Here is a 14,153-nt window from a genome sequence, read left to right as displayed (position 1 = left end):
GGTGAAGGTGGATTCCCCCAGGGACTGGCCCAACTGGGAGGCCCCAGAGGAGGTGGTGGGTGCCCCCTGGTGGCCACTAGGAGCTACAGCCAGGACCCTGGCGGGAACACAGGCCCCAGGGCACAGGAAGGGAAGGTCTCTGTCTCCCATAGTCTCCAGTGCCATCATCACCAACAGGGACACCCATAGCCCTGAGGGTCACCTGCTGGCCTGGTTGTGGCCCAAAACTCAGCAGAGAGGGGTGTATGGTGGCCGCACCAGAATGGCTGCAGGCCACAGACAAGGGAGCGGGCAGCAGGGCACCTCTGGAGCCCTAATGTGGGTGTGCAGGGACCCTAAGAAACTTGCAGGGGAAGGGGGTCAGCAGGGATGTGGTGCTCCTTGCTCCCACCCAATGTCACCTCCCAAGGTCAAGCAAGCATCTCTTTCCCAGCGAGTCCTCCCCAGCCCCCCATCCTGTACCTCCTCCTGGGTGCCTTGTGGGAACATCCAAAGCACTGGGCCACCCACTTCGCCTCAAGCCCTGCTGTCACCACCAGCTGGGCTGGGTGCTGAGGACATGGATGGCCCCATCCCAGGGCAGAGGGCAAGTCTTGTCTCCAAATGCCAGGTGGGCAAGGTGTGTGCTCAATTTACTCCACAGCCCAGCTTGCTGCTTACAGATCTAAGAGCCCCAGTTTCCCACTGTGACATGAGGTCCTGCTCCCTTGAGGGACCGTCACAGGGACTGTGGCCGGCATGTGTGAAGCCAGGATGTGGGAAGCACCAGTGGTGCTGAGAGTGGGTCCCAAAGCAGAAGCTGCCTCTGAGCACATTCCTCACCCACCTAGGTTTGCTGCATTGTCCCTCTCTGTCCTCTCTGTCCCTCGGGTGGGGAAAGCCATTGGAGGGTGAAGTGGGACCAGTGGACCTGGGTGTAGCATAAAAAATCCAAGGAACCCTTACTCCTGGGCAAATGAGGGTACAAACTCTAGGCCCTCTGCAGGGCACACTGGCTCAAGAGCAGATTGGCCTTTGACCTGCTGGAATATGAGGATACCATGTCACTGTGGGTGCCTGAGAGGACAGACAGGGACACTCAGTGTAGCTTGGCTTCTCCTGGTACAGTGGCACCTCCTTCAGACAGCTGGTGACTCCACTGTGGCACAGCTGTCCCTGGTGCAAGGACAAGAAGGACATGGGAGGCTGGGATAGAGTCTCAGCAGCTGGGAATGCCCTGTCTCTTCTGTCCCTGAAGGACTTCCCTGGCTGGAAGTTGTGTTCTCCTAGGAAGAAGGTATGGGAGCTGCTGGGGTCTCCCAGGACTCCCTTTCTCAGTCCCCCTGGGCAAAAAGTAGAGGGAGGCTCCGTTGCCCTGGCAACCCCAGGCTGGTCCTTCTGTGTTCTTCCCAGGGCACCTTGGAATGCAGTGCCCAGCTGCTGGTGACAGCCCAAGACCAGGACCACCAAGGCGGGGTAGGACCCAAGCTGCAGCAGCCCAGAGCACTCCCATCTGCCTACCCACGCACAGACCCTACAGTCCGGGGCGGGCCAGTAGCTGAGAGATGGCACCCTCATGGGAGGGACAGGATCATGCTGGGCAGGGGGCAACCACCCTCTCCTGGGGGCTGATGGGAGGCAGTGTGCTGCCCCTCAAGTGTCCACCTCGGTATGGGCACCATGGCTTCCCAGATGGAGAAAAAGGAGTTGGAGTTCACAGAATACACGAGAGCATTTGCAATCCTTAAACAGATTTATGGAAATGATTCTGAACTATAGCATTTAGAAAATAAAAATAATCTCAGTACATAACATTTCCTTCATTATACATTCTTTCCCCCCACAGAAGCTGTTTCTGTGTACCTGTGTTCTGCCATGAAGCAGTAATGGGATTTCATCCTATAAAAGAAGCAATAGGTGTGTTATCTCTCTAAAAATAAAACTGCAATCATCATTGCAATGTGAAGCCTGAGATTGAAGCCTGAGGAGGTGTCTGCACCAGGGCCACTCAACGGCCAGCCTGGGACCCAGCTGCCCAAGGGGCACTGGGAAGGGAGTCATGCCAGCTCAGTCAAGCAGGTCTGAGCCCAGGAGCAGGAAACTGGGAATCGTCTGCCCTGTGTCTGTGCCAGGCAGGCCATGGGGCGGATACCAAGGGCACATCCACCTGTACAGGAGACCGCCGGGTCTGCTTCCTACATTCCCCTCCAGGAAGAAATGAGACGCACATTGTTAAGCTGGGTCCTAAGGTGGGCAATGGGCGCTGGGGAGTGCGGCAGGTGGTAAGTGCACGATGAGCTGTGGCCCTGGGCTGCAGAGGCCCCTGCAGATTCTCCACCACAGACAAGGCTGCACAGTGGCTGCTCTCCTGCCTTGGCGTACACAGCAGAACAGAGCTCTGAGCCTGCTCGGCTAGGCATCCTACCTGGGAAGAGCTATGAGGCCCCGAGGTCAGTGAGGCTGACCTCTGTTCACGTCTCACCTGCTCTGGGGTCCCTGCAGGTGGGAGGCCAGAGGGGAGAGTGAGGCTTGATGAGACATGGTGGGCCCTCCTCAGCATAGCACGCTGCACCTCCTTCCCAGGTGCCAAGGCAGCCCCAGGAGCACTGGGTTACGTTGTCACATGCCTGCCCTGTCGCTGTAGAAGGGTGTGACGTGGAACATGTAGCAGTGCGTGCACACACGCACAGGCTTCACCTGTCCATAGCGGGGCAGCGGTGCTGAGTGTGAAGAACAGCGGGAGCAGAAGATCTGGAAACGGGGCAAGTGGCAGCCAGTGGGCAGAGGGTCCCAGGCTGATCTCCCAAGCCCCCCACCCACACTCGCAAGGCACTGGGGTGGGGGTGGGGCTCTGCAGGTCCCAGTCCCATGGGTGACAGGGGACCTTGGGGAACCCCCAGCAAGACCTGGTCCAGGAGTCTAGGGTCTTGGGGTATCCAAGCCCTGTACAGAGGCTACTGCAAGCCCCTGCTTCAGTCCTCTATTCCCAGTCTGGCCCTGACTCTGTGTGGCCAAGACTGGACACAGGCTGGAGCAGGCCTGGGACTCCAAAGGGTGCCAGCATGAGGACCCCAAAGGTCTCATTGGTCCCCAGGACCCCAAGGCTGTGCCCACGGGCCCCACCCACCTTCCCGCAGCTGCGGCAATGGTGCTTCCTGCGGATGACGGTGAAGGGCGCCTTGCACGCGGTGCAGAAGCCACAAGCCTCGTCTGGCACCCATTCGGGGGGGTCTGTCACAAGGAGAGCCAGGCCATCAGCCACACCATGGCGGAGGGCAGCACCTGACTCCTTGCCCTGGGGCCACCCTAGGCTTTAGTGATTGGCTAGGACTCTAGGGCAGGAGCAGCAGACACAGGTATCCCTCCTCACTGCCATCCGCAGGGCCTGGCAGTCACACCCCACTGTGGGCCCAGGCCAGGCCACCTGGACTCGGGATATTCAATGGAGAAAGAACTCTTTACTTGAGTGACCCTAGCCTCTCCTGGCCATTCACCTAACTAACTCTGTCAGCAGCCCCTTGCAAAGGTCTGGGGCCTACCCCAAACTACCCTGAATGCCCTTCCTCTCCAGCCGTGCTGCCTGGCCCCCTGCTGATTCCTGATGAGAGCAGGGTTCCCAGATCCTATGTGACCGGGTCAGAGGCTGCAGCCCACTCTACTCCCTGGGGCTCCCAGAACTCCATAGTCCCATCATTGTTCTCACAGCCCTGAGGCTGCCTTGTCAGACACCTCTTGGCACAAGGGTGGTGGTGGCATCTGGTGGAGGCATCCTTGATCCAATGCCTCCCTGTTCCCATACCCTTTGGTGTGTGCCCGCCAGGCTGAGACACCCAGCAGAGGCCACTTAGTAGTGCCAGGACTGTGGGCCCATCGGCCCTCCTCAGGGACCACACACCAGAGCCCTGAGGACCCTGTGTCTACAGGCACCAGACAGGCCCCAGCCCCAGCTTCCCACACACCTTCGAAGTCTCCATCACAGGTCTTGGCTGCAAGTTCAGAGGAGGACAGGGTCTCCTGACACAGCACGCAGTCCTCCAAGGCTGCGCTCCGCAGGCTCTGGGTGACTGGAAGAGAAGAAGGCCGTTGGGGTTTGCGGGTCATGCAGTGGGTCCTGTCCCTTGTGGGCTGCCTGGATGCTCCTGAGCCCACCGGGTGTCTTACGGTGTGTGGTACATGCTATGGCAAGAGGTCAGGTAGGCAGGGTCTCTGTGGGCCCCATTCAGTGTGGCCTAAGCAGCCCACAGTCCCCACGTGTGTGGCCAGTCCTTGTCACAGCTCTTCTGAGTGCTGCCTTCAAGGAGGTCACCTGCCTAGACTCCCAGGCAGGAGGGTGCCTGGCTGTGCGGCTTCCAGTAGAGCTGGGTTGGACACAGGCTCTTCCTCACCAGTAAGGACTTCCTGCTGGGCACAAAAGCTCTGCAGCAACTGCTGACAAAACACTGGCTCCAAGGTATCTTGGAAAAACACACAAATCTTCAGGCAAAAGTTAGATATCTGAGATTTCACTAAAACCAGGGACCCTGTGTCTTTGGACTAAAAAGAGATTGCCTGCCCCATCCCAGTCCCAATCACAAGAAAAAAAAAAAAAAACTGAAAATTCCTTGAAACTGCTGGCTTCTACAGAATCTGGATCCCTGAGTTCATAGAAAAATATAGTAAGGTCTCTACACGATGGCTCATCTGGAAAAGACTGACACTTTTAACTAAAACTCAAAACAGAAAAAGGCTTTCAAGGATATTAAAAGGCCCTCTCTATAGCCACAGCCTTGGGAATTCCATACATAATGGTGGCCTACCTGTCAAACACTCAAATCCATCTAGGGATGTAGCTCAGTGGTACAGTGCCTGCCTGGCAAGCACAAGGTCCTGAGTTAATCCCCAGTACAAACAAAACAAAATCAATTAGATACAGTTGTTAAGGGCTGACGCCCTTGTCTCTGCACTCGGAAGCCACTGTCCTCTGACCAGGAAAGTGACGAGCTCGTCATAGGTCAGGACATAACCACTCAGGAGTCACTGGGTGTACTGGACCTCCTGAATGACCATGGACATCACTGGCTGTCCAACAGGCAACTCGCCAGTACCAAGGACTCTGGAGCAAAATCCTCAGCTTCGCGTCCATCTGACCAAGCCTCTAATCCCTGCTACCTTCCTGCCCACCACACTTGGCACCCCCAATCATGACTGCCCAGCTCTCACTGATAAGCTTTGGCCAGTTAGTCAGATTTACAGATGGAGCCCTTGTCTGATGCCGAGTACACGCTGTTCCCAGATGGAAGTATCTCATCAAGGATAAAAAATGCCACGTCAGATATGCTGCTGTTACCACGGAAGAACTGCTCCTAGCTGGTCCTTTTCCCCAGAACTTGTCTGCTCAACAGGCTAAACCGTGGACCTTAATATAAGCTCTCATCTGGGCAAAAGGGAAAAAGGTAAACATCTACACTGACTTGAGGTATACTTTTGCCACTGTTCATGTCCACAGAATGTGTAAAAGGAACGTGGACTTCTCATGGCAGAAGAAAAACAAATTAAAAACAGGGATGAAATTTCTCAACTCCCAACTGCAATTTGGAAACCTAAGAAGGTTGCCATTATCCATTGTAAAGGGCACTGAAAGGGAAAGGACTCTCATTCTGGGAAATCACAAAATGGATGAAAACGCTAAACTGGCAACAGAGGGTTCCACCTGGGGGACAAATGGTTGAGTACAGAATCTGGAAGCCCAACATGAGGACCTCCTAAAGTTGTCCTCAGTCTCCATTCAGACCCCTCAGCTGCTTCAAGGGAGCAAATTACATGGGCAGAACAGGAAAGAGCATACATGGACCCAGTGGACAATCAATGCTGGCTCCACAGAACTTGGCCTGTACCTGGATAAAACGCCATCATGGCATCACACACAGAAACTGCTATAACTCAGCTTCTAAGTCATTAGCTTCAGTCTGTGCCTCTGTTAGTCAAAGATATCAAATCTATGCAAGGACTAAACCCCGATCTGGGCCTAAACCCCCACCTGGGATCCAACATGCTAGACTTTCCCTTTTTAAAGACCTACAAGTAGGGGACTGGGGATTTAGCTCAGTGGCACTAGTGCCTGCCTGGCAAATGTGAGGTCATGTGTTCAACCCCCAGTACCAACGAAAAAACAAAAACAGAACAAATAAAGACATACAAGTAGAGTTTACAGAGGTCAAACCATGTAGAGGATTCAAATACCCTCTGGTACTCATCGTACTTATTCTGGATTGCCAGAAGCATTTCTGTCTAAAACAGAGAAAGCCACTAAAGTCTGTAGAGTATTACTAAGAGAAATTACCCTAGATATGGGCCAGCCCTAACCACAGGCAGTGATGGTGGGCCTGCATTTGTGACACAGATAACCCTGCTGACTAAAGAATTAAAAATCAGGTGAAATTTACATACAGCATACAGGCCACAAATCTCTGGAAAAGTTAAAAAAATAAACAGGACTTTAAAATTAATATTGCTCAGGTATCACCAAGTAATTCAGGCACCGTGAGTAGATTTGCTTTCCACGGTCATCTTCAAGATTCAGAACTCACCAGGGACCGTGGGATATACACCCTCTGAAGCTTTGCATGTGAAACCTCCACTCATAATTAGGGGGGGACCTCTTGCCAACCAGGCTCCGGCCACTGGGAGTCAAGCCCGGCTTGTGGTGCTGACCCCGTAGTGGTTCTCAGCCGTCCCGATGGGACCTTCTCAGTCTAAAGTGTGCTTCATTTTGATGCAGCCAACAACCCAGGTCTGGGTACCCGTGACTATTGTACAGGATGTGGAGGTGTAAGATGGCAACAAGAGCATCAAGTTAACAATGAATGGCACCAGGAAAGGGCTACTGCAAGAGCAAGAGCAAAGCTGACGTCAGGTTCTGCCCCGGCAGGGACTGTGCCATAGACTATAGGGTGTCTCTAAATAGCCCTCTACCTCATCCCCCATTTGGTCCAAAGTGCCCACAGGGAGCCTCTAATCCCCTAAAATATGCCATGAAGGGCCCCACCCACCTGGAATGGACGTCTGGTTGCCAGCTGAGTGTCTGGGTAGGCGGGAGGAGATTAGACCCACTTACTATCCTGAAAATCATAAAAGTCTGGCCCACATTAAAATCCCTAACCCAAAGCCACCATTGTTCCCATTGGCCATGACCCTTGCAGCTAATTATGCAGGGCCCTCCACATCTGACCTTTTGTACCTGGTCAACAGTACCCATCAGGACCTCTAAGCTATCGATCCAAAGTCAGGAAGTGATGGTTGGCACTGGGTGCCCCTCACAGCCCTCTCTTACTGCACCTTCAGCCTGACCTTAAATGGTCCCAACCTTAGCTCTGCCTCTACACCTGATGCTGTGCCTCAGCGCTGTCCAGCAGAGGTTTGGAGGAATGGCACATGTGGGCTCCTCTGTGAAACCAGACATCTCAGCTGCTGTACAGATGTTCTGATTGCTACCTCCAGCTCCCTGATGGCCCCCATGGAATCTTCTTTATTTGATGTGACAGGGTCCACCAGGTATTTTCGAACACAAAAATGAGCCTCTGTGCACTTGGCTACCTCATACCTGAACCCCTCGCTACCCAGGTCAACTGGGACCCACAGAGGCTCCCTACCTTGCCAAAAGCGTGACACTGTGGTACTGGCAGTCTTGGCCAGGATAGCCACAGCAGGGAGTCTGACCTTCAGTGCCATTGCCCTGGGTATAGGCCAACAACAGTGCTTACAACTGGGCACCAAGATAGAGGATGGTTTTACAGCAGTGCAAGGATCCCCTCTAAGACCAAATTGACTCCTTGGCCGTAGCGATCCTCTGAAACCGCAGAGCTTCAGACCTCCTCACTGCCAGACTGGGACGCACTTGCTTGTTCTTAGAGGGAAAATGTTCTACTATGCCAACATTGTCATCCAAGAAACTGCCTGCCTGTTGCAAGAGCAAATAAACCAGTGGCCCAAGAAAGGAAGACAGGCTCCAACGGGTGCAGCTCCCTGGGAAACGCGGCACCAAGGCAGGGAATGCTCCAGGGGCCCCTGACCACCTCCTTCCTTGTATACCCACTAGGCCCTCACCTACTTGCTCACCTCTTTCATTACAGAGCAAATAAACAGCATCAGCTTCAGATGCCTCTCAGGTTAGGTCCTTCCATACAGCCCTAAACTCAAAGTCTCTGAAAATGATTTTTTTTTGTATCTGGACTCAAATTCACATGCAGGCACTGTGGCCCTGACAGTTTTTCTGATTAATTAAAAAGAGGGGGAAATGAAGGAGTAAAATTAAAATTTTAAATAAAAGCCTGTCCAGGATGTCTACCAAAACCAAGTGGACATGCCTCGCAGGCCCGATGACAGAATGCTTCTGCTTTTCTGTACCCATCTTTGCTCTTGTGTAACTGATGGCCTCACAATGTAATTTAAAATGTAACAGGACACTCTTTCCTTTGTACAACCCACACTTGGTATAGCTGATGGCCTTATGATGTAACCTGAAATGTTTAAACTCCTTCAGCAGCTCATTCTACCACTCAACCCTCCCTCACACACACCGAATCTGCCTATCTACCTCCCTGCTCTCTTTCCCTTTAAAAACCCCAAAACTCCACTGGGTGGGGCTCTGGCTCTTTGGGAGAGATCCTAGTCAGAGGCGCACCAGTGCAATAAACTGCCTCCTTATTCTCTTTGGTGCCATTTCTTCCCAAGTTTGGTCTGTTTTCTGTAACGTGCGTGCATGTGAGCCAGGCATGTGAGTACACACAATTGTGTATGTGTATATGCTTATGTGTGCACAGGAAAGTGAATGCATACCTCTGGTGTGAGAGTCGTGCACATGTCGGCAGATCAAAGCCAGGGAAGCCTCTGCTGCGCTGGGTGGGGAGATGGTCAATGTCCCCTCCCTTTGCTGTGGCCTCTGAATGCTTTGACAAATGGGTAGGAGTGACTGTGACATCTGGCTGGCCTTTGAGAGGGAGGCCAGGTCTCCCAGCCTCTGTGTGCAGCAGAAAGTCAGGCCCTTGCTGCACCTCTCCAGGCTGTGTCCCTGGTTCCTGCACACTGGGTCACACAAAGCCTGAACACGTCACTGCCTCAGAGCAGCAGGTACAGCTGTACGAGTACTCCCTCCCCGCGGGGTGGATAGTGTGGTCAGCAGGAGCTGCAGAGCCTGCCCCAGGTGACACTCACCCTTCTTCAGCTTCTCCTTGTCATCTGTTTCTGGCTTGGTGGCCATGACCTCGAACAGTGTTTTGAGGATACTCCTCAGGTCACTCGCGTAGTTTGTCTGCAGTTGGTCAGCCACACCTGAGGGAGAGGACCACAGTGGGAGGGACAGAGACAGAGGGAAGGAAGGCAGCACTTCCTGCACAGTGTGCCTCAGGCCACATGACAGGGCATAGCCACCACCACTAAGCTGCTCCACTGCCACCAACAGCCACCTGCAGAGCTCCACAGTGCCTGATCATGGTCACCATCACATCGGCTTAGGCACTGGCACAGACCCAGAGCCCCACAATGCACCGCCCCAAAGCACGGACTGTAGGGCCTCAGCACAGATACCATGTGGTGGACAAGTTGGGGAGGAGTCGGGAGCTGTGCTCACCCAGCTGCTACTGCAGCCACTCCCTGGAGCTGAGCCTTGCTCTCACCCACAGAGCTCCTTCCTCCTCCTTCCTGTGGGGCAGATCCGGCCCTTGCAGAGGAGGGAAGAGATGGCTGCCTTCCAGCAAGGCCAGGGGCGCACCCCGCCCCACGTGTCCTCAACCCCCTATGTCCCCCCAGATGTCATACCTGAGATGCAGACAAACAGCCGGTGGATCAGGTCATGACTGCCATGGAACCTGGACCGGATCTTTTCCCTCGTAGCCGTGGGGGTGGCAGATGTGGCTTCAGGGAACACCTCTGGCCCACTCTTATCTGTGACACAGGAAACCAACACGGAGCCACTGCAGAGAAGGAGACGGCACTGTGGGTGGGGTGTCCAAGAGGAAATCGTGTGGCTCCCACTCCAATGAATCGGAGCACCCAGCAGTCGCTTCTGGTAACTCGCCTTTAACATGCCATCAGTGGAACCCACAGGCCTTGCTTAACAAGCCAAGCAGCCTGGCAGGTTCTGACCCAGCACCTGGCCCATCTGCACCTTCTGACGCTGCTACAGCAACTCCCAAACGCTTGGCAGGGGCTCAAGCTTGCACTGTGCTGTCCTGCAGCCATGGTTTAATACCGTCCCCTCATTTCCTCCTATGGAAGCACCAACTCTCTATGAACCTTTCAGGGACAGAAAGATGCCCCTCAAAAGATGCATCCACACCCTGGGCCCTAGAACCTGGCAATGGGCTCTGATTTAGAAAGAGGATCTTGGCAAGTGTGATTCAGCAAAGGATTTTGAGATGAGAATATTCTGGGTTGTTCTGTGGGTCCTAAACCCAATGACAAGTGTCTTCAAAAGAGGCTGCAGAGACCAAGGGAAGGGGTGGTTGCCACAAGGCCACAGGATCAGAGACTGGTGTGACACAGCCACAAGCCAACGGCCAACAGCAGCCAACGGTATAGGAAGAGACAGAACATCCCACAGCCTCCAGGTGGACAGTGGGGCAGCCGGCTGTTGGATTCCAGGCCCCGAGAGAAATTTCTGTAGACTTAGGCAGCCCAGGCTGTGGTCTTTGTCTGAGCAGCCCCAAGATACCCCACCATGTCCCTTCCTGTCTTTGCAGCGGCCTGTGTTTATCAAATTTGCTTTTCAGGGTCCACTGCGCCTGTTTAAAAGGCATTGGTGGCTGAGCCTCCAACAGTAAAATAATTTGTCTACTACCCTCTACCTCCTGGTCTCTTTGTCCCACTTTATGGAAAACCTCAGCTTCTTCTCATTTAATTTATACTCTCTGCTTTCTTATTTCCTGCTCCTATTGTTTCTGTACTTGTTTCTTGTACATAAAATCTTTCGTCTATCTAGAAATAGTCATTACAATTTTTGCAAGTTGCTATCAGAGGCCAGTGCTATTCATTTTCTCTCCTGGGGACCCAGCTGATGCGTGTGCCCTGTCTCCAGGCTGGCGGCTGGCTGTACACATGGGGCACCCAGCCATCTGGTTTCAGAGAAAGGCCTGAAAGGTCCCCTTGCTGGTGGGAGCATAATGCATGCAGCTACTCTGGAAAAATAATCGGGCACCATCTGAGTAACCCTGGTCCTACGTGAGTTCCACCCTGAGCCTTCGGGCAGCCCAGGGATTCTGGAGAACTGGAAAGGAGTTCCAGCCTGGAGTGACAGGATGGAGATCGGACAGTGGCCCCAGCACTCCGGGGATGCTGTGAGCCCTGGATGTGCAGCGGAGAGACCCACAGGACTGCCCCACGCCATGTGTCTTTGTGCTACAGAGCCACCCAGGAGTACTCGGGACCCCATCAGTGCAGGGCCGGGGTGTGGCTGGAAGAGGCCCACAGCCCTCAGAGGTTCTCCTTTAGTGGGGTGCCTGGGCCTGTACTTGTACTCGTGTCTTCTGTGATGAACATTCGCTGGACACAAGGAACATGCATGGGAGGCTGGGAGTAGCCACGCATGCTGGGCCTTGGGCCCCAAAGGGGACTACAGCACCCCTCCTGGGGAAGCCCCAGGCCCTCAGCCAGGCTGTGGGCCCTGCTGATCCCACACAGTGCTGAAAAAGGAAGGGCTGGGGCTCCCATGCAGTCCTGCAGTTGCAGCAGCCAGTCTCCCTCAGGGGCACAGTGCCAGAGATTCACAGAGACCAGAGGTGCGCTCTTTGGGTAAACAGCCACACGTCCAATGAGGAGGATCAAATAATGGAACGTGGTGCTGTGTGGGCCATTGCTCAGCCTCCAAAAGAAGGGGTGCCCTAAGTACAGGGCAAACCCTGAGAAAGGCCATGTGGATCGAGCAGACACACAGGACAAGCCCCACAGGGTGCTGGTGACACACGGGCCCTGGAGCAGGTGGCCAAAGGCTAGAGGGAAATGGGCAGTGCCAGTCCAGGGAGGTGATGCCATCTGGACAAAGGTGGCAGAAGTGGCTGCTCAGCAGTGGAATGCATCAGTGGCCTCATAAACACTTTCTGCAGAGCTCCATGTGAAGCATGGTCAGGAAACAACAGCAACCATAGGGCCCGCAGGACCTGCACTCCTCACCACTGGGAGCTCTTCTTGGGAAGACAGAGCTCGAGGTGGCCCTTACACAGAGGAGAGGACAGGAGCGGGGGCAGAAGCACAGGGCTGAGATACCACTGTGGCTGAACAGTGCCACCCAAAACGGCACTGTCCACACCAATCCCCAAAACCTGAGACTGCGCTTTTGGGGTGAAGGGGTCTTTCTGTGTGACATGGAGGATTCTGAGTCATTCATGCTGATCCTCGACAGCGTGTGTGGGCTCTAAGCCAGGAGGGTTCCCTTGACGGATGGAAGAGATGCAGGCCCTGGGAGGCAGGAGCACAGAGTGAGGTAACCCGGGGCCTCCCTAATCTAGCTGTGGCATCTGGAACCTAAGCCCAGTCTCTCTCCCAGCGGGTCACACACACACTTGCTGACAGACCAGCAAGCTCCCATCTGCACACCCTGCCTGAGGTGGATGTGTCCAGGCCTGAAACAGAGCAAGTGCACAGGGCCTAGGGGTTCGCACTGAGAAGGGCGTGAGAATGCTCACCCTGACAGGCACCCTCCTAATGAAGCACTCACAAGCTACTGTCACACCTTGCACAGGCACAGCTTGGATGGTCCAAGAGAGGCTAAGCTGGTAATCAGCGTTTAAATGTCTGGGAAAAGTGCTCTGCAGAGAGCGTTCATCTGCTGTGTTTGTTCCGCAGAGTTGGCACTGAGCAACGCAGCAGTGAGCGTGATTCGTGCTTTTAGCAGAGGCTGCAAATGTCACATGCTGGAGGGCAGCCAGGGGCCTGGGAGGATGGAGAGCCGAGACTAGGAGGACAGCCAGGACTGGGAGGAGGGAGCCAGGGACAGGGGGAGGGAGAGTCCAAGACAGTGAGGAGGGCACTCAGGGGCAGAGGAGGACGGAGAGCTGAGACTGGGAGGAGGGAAGCCAGGGGCAGGGGAGGAGGGTGATCCTGAGACAGTGAGGAGGGCACTTGGGGGCAGGGGGGGTTGAGCCCAGGACTGGGAAGAGGGCAGCTCTTCCCTGTGGCTATGCCCCATGGCCTCTGGTTTTATTCCGGCCGAGCCACCCCTCATAACCCCTAGGTGCCAGACCCAGGCAGAGCCTTACTCCACCCCAGCATCCCTGTAAGGCTGGGGCCCCCATCATGCAGGGCCAGCTGGTATGAGTGCACTGTGTAAGACATGGGAGTGTGAGTATGTGACCCTGAGTGTGTGTGACGTGGCCAGCATGCCTGTGAGCACACGTGAGGATGGAAGTGTGTGTGTGTGTGCACATGTGCCTGAGTGCCTGTGTGCCCGGGTACTTGTGTGAGCACACATTCAACTTCACACCCAGCCCCTCAGGTCCAGAGCTCGCACTGCCCTGGGAAGTCACTTAGAGCCTGCACCCCTGTGCCAGTGTGTAGAGGAGCCAGACTCCCCTGTGGCCATCCCGACGGGGTGTTAAAGCACCAGCCCATCACCACACGCTTGCAAGTTACTGCACTGCTGCCCCTACTGGAGAAGGCCCTGGCACCCATGCCGCCACCTTGCCTCTTCCTCTCCTGGCTTGCACCTTGGCCCTCATGGCTGCTGCCTATGGCACAGCTCCAGGCCCCTTCTGTCATTCAGAGCTCCACAAAGCAAATGCTATTACCCACCATCCAGGGGCCTCAGTGATTGCTCTCCAGGAGGGAACTGCTCTGTCTAGTGGAATCTACCTGAAGGACCAAGGGACCGACTCTGTCTTTCTTCCTCCCTCTTTGTGCTAGGGGAATTAAACCCAGGCCTCACACTGAGTTCTTTTTATTTCTCATTTTGAGACAGGATCTTATGAAGTAGCTAAGTTGCACAGGCTGGGCTGGAACTTGTGATTCTCCTGCCTCAGTCTCCCGCACTGCTAGGACTGTAGGTGTGCACTGCCATGCCTGGCTACCACTTCTAATTTTTTCATGGCCCTGGTGAGAGCACACAGAGCAAAGGCAGGAGCAGGTGGGAGCAATGCCGAGACACAGCTGCCCTCCCAGCAGCTGTGCATGGCCCCCTTGCCCTGCATCAGCCCCTGGAGCTGCCCTCA

At 54.7% G+C, this 14,153-nt stretch overlaps 1 protein-coding gene across 4 annotated transcripts in view; it reads right to left on the bottom strand.

The window, feature by feature from the left end:
- Positions 1 to 1,713: 1,713 nt before the first annotated feature.
- The window catches only part of Zfyve28 (zinc finger FYVE-type containing 28), a 100,434-nt gene continuing 87,994 nt past the window's right edge, over positions 1,714 to 14,153 (bottom strand). For all 4 annotated transcript variants that reach the window (XM_003471688.5, XM_063230369.1, XM_063230368.1 and 1 more), the window contains 5 exons: positions 9,772 to 9,926; positions 9,169 to 9,285; positions 3,939 to 4,043; positions 3,107 to 3,210; positions 1,714 to 2,730 (listed from right to left, as the gene is read on the bottom strand). In XM_003471688.5, coding sequence (XP_003471736.2) covers positions 2,599 to 2,730; positions 3,107 to 3,210; positions 3,939 to 4,043; positions 9,169 to 9,285; positions 9,772 to 9,926 — 613 coding nt within the window. In that variant the 3' untranslated portion in view covers positions 1,714 to 2,598. The remainder of the gene's footprint in view (positions 2,731 to 3,106; positions 3,211 to 3,938; positions 4,044 to 9,168; positions 9,286 to 9,771; positions 9,927 to 14,153) is intronic.

Source organism: Cavia porcellus, unplaced genomic scaffold (assembly GCF_034190915.1).
Source record: "Cavia porcellus strain 051 isolate PalLab524CR breed Dunkin Hartley unplaced genomic scaffold, mCavPor4.1 scaffold_18, whole genome shotgun sequence".
Lineage (NCBI taxonomy): Eukaryota > Metazoa > Chordata > Mammalia > Rodentia > Caviidae > Cavia > Cavia porcellus.
The sequence above is the reverse complement of the archived record's forward strand: the minus strand, read 5'-3'. Positions and strand labels throughout refer to the sequence as shown.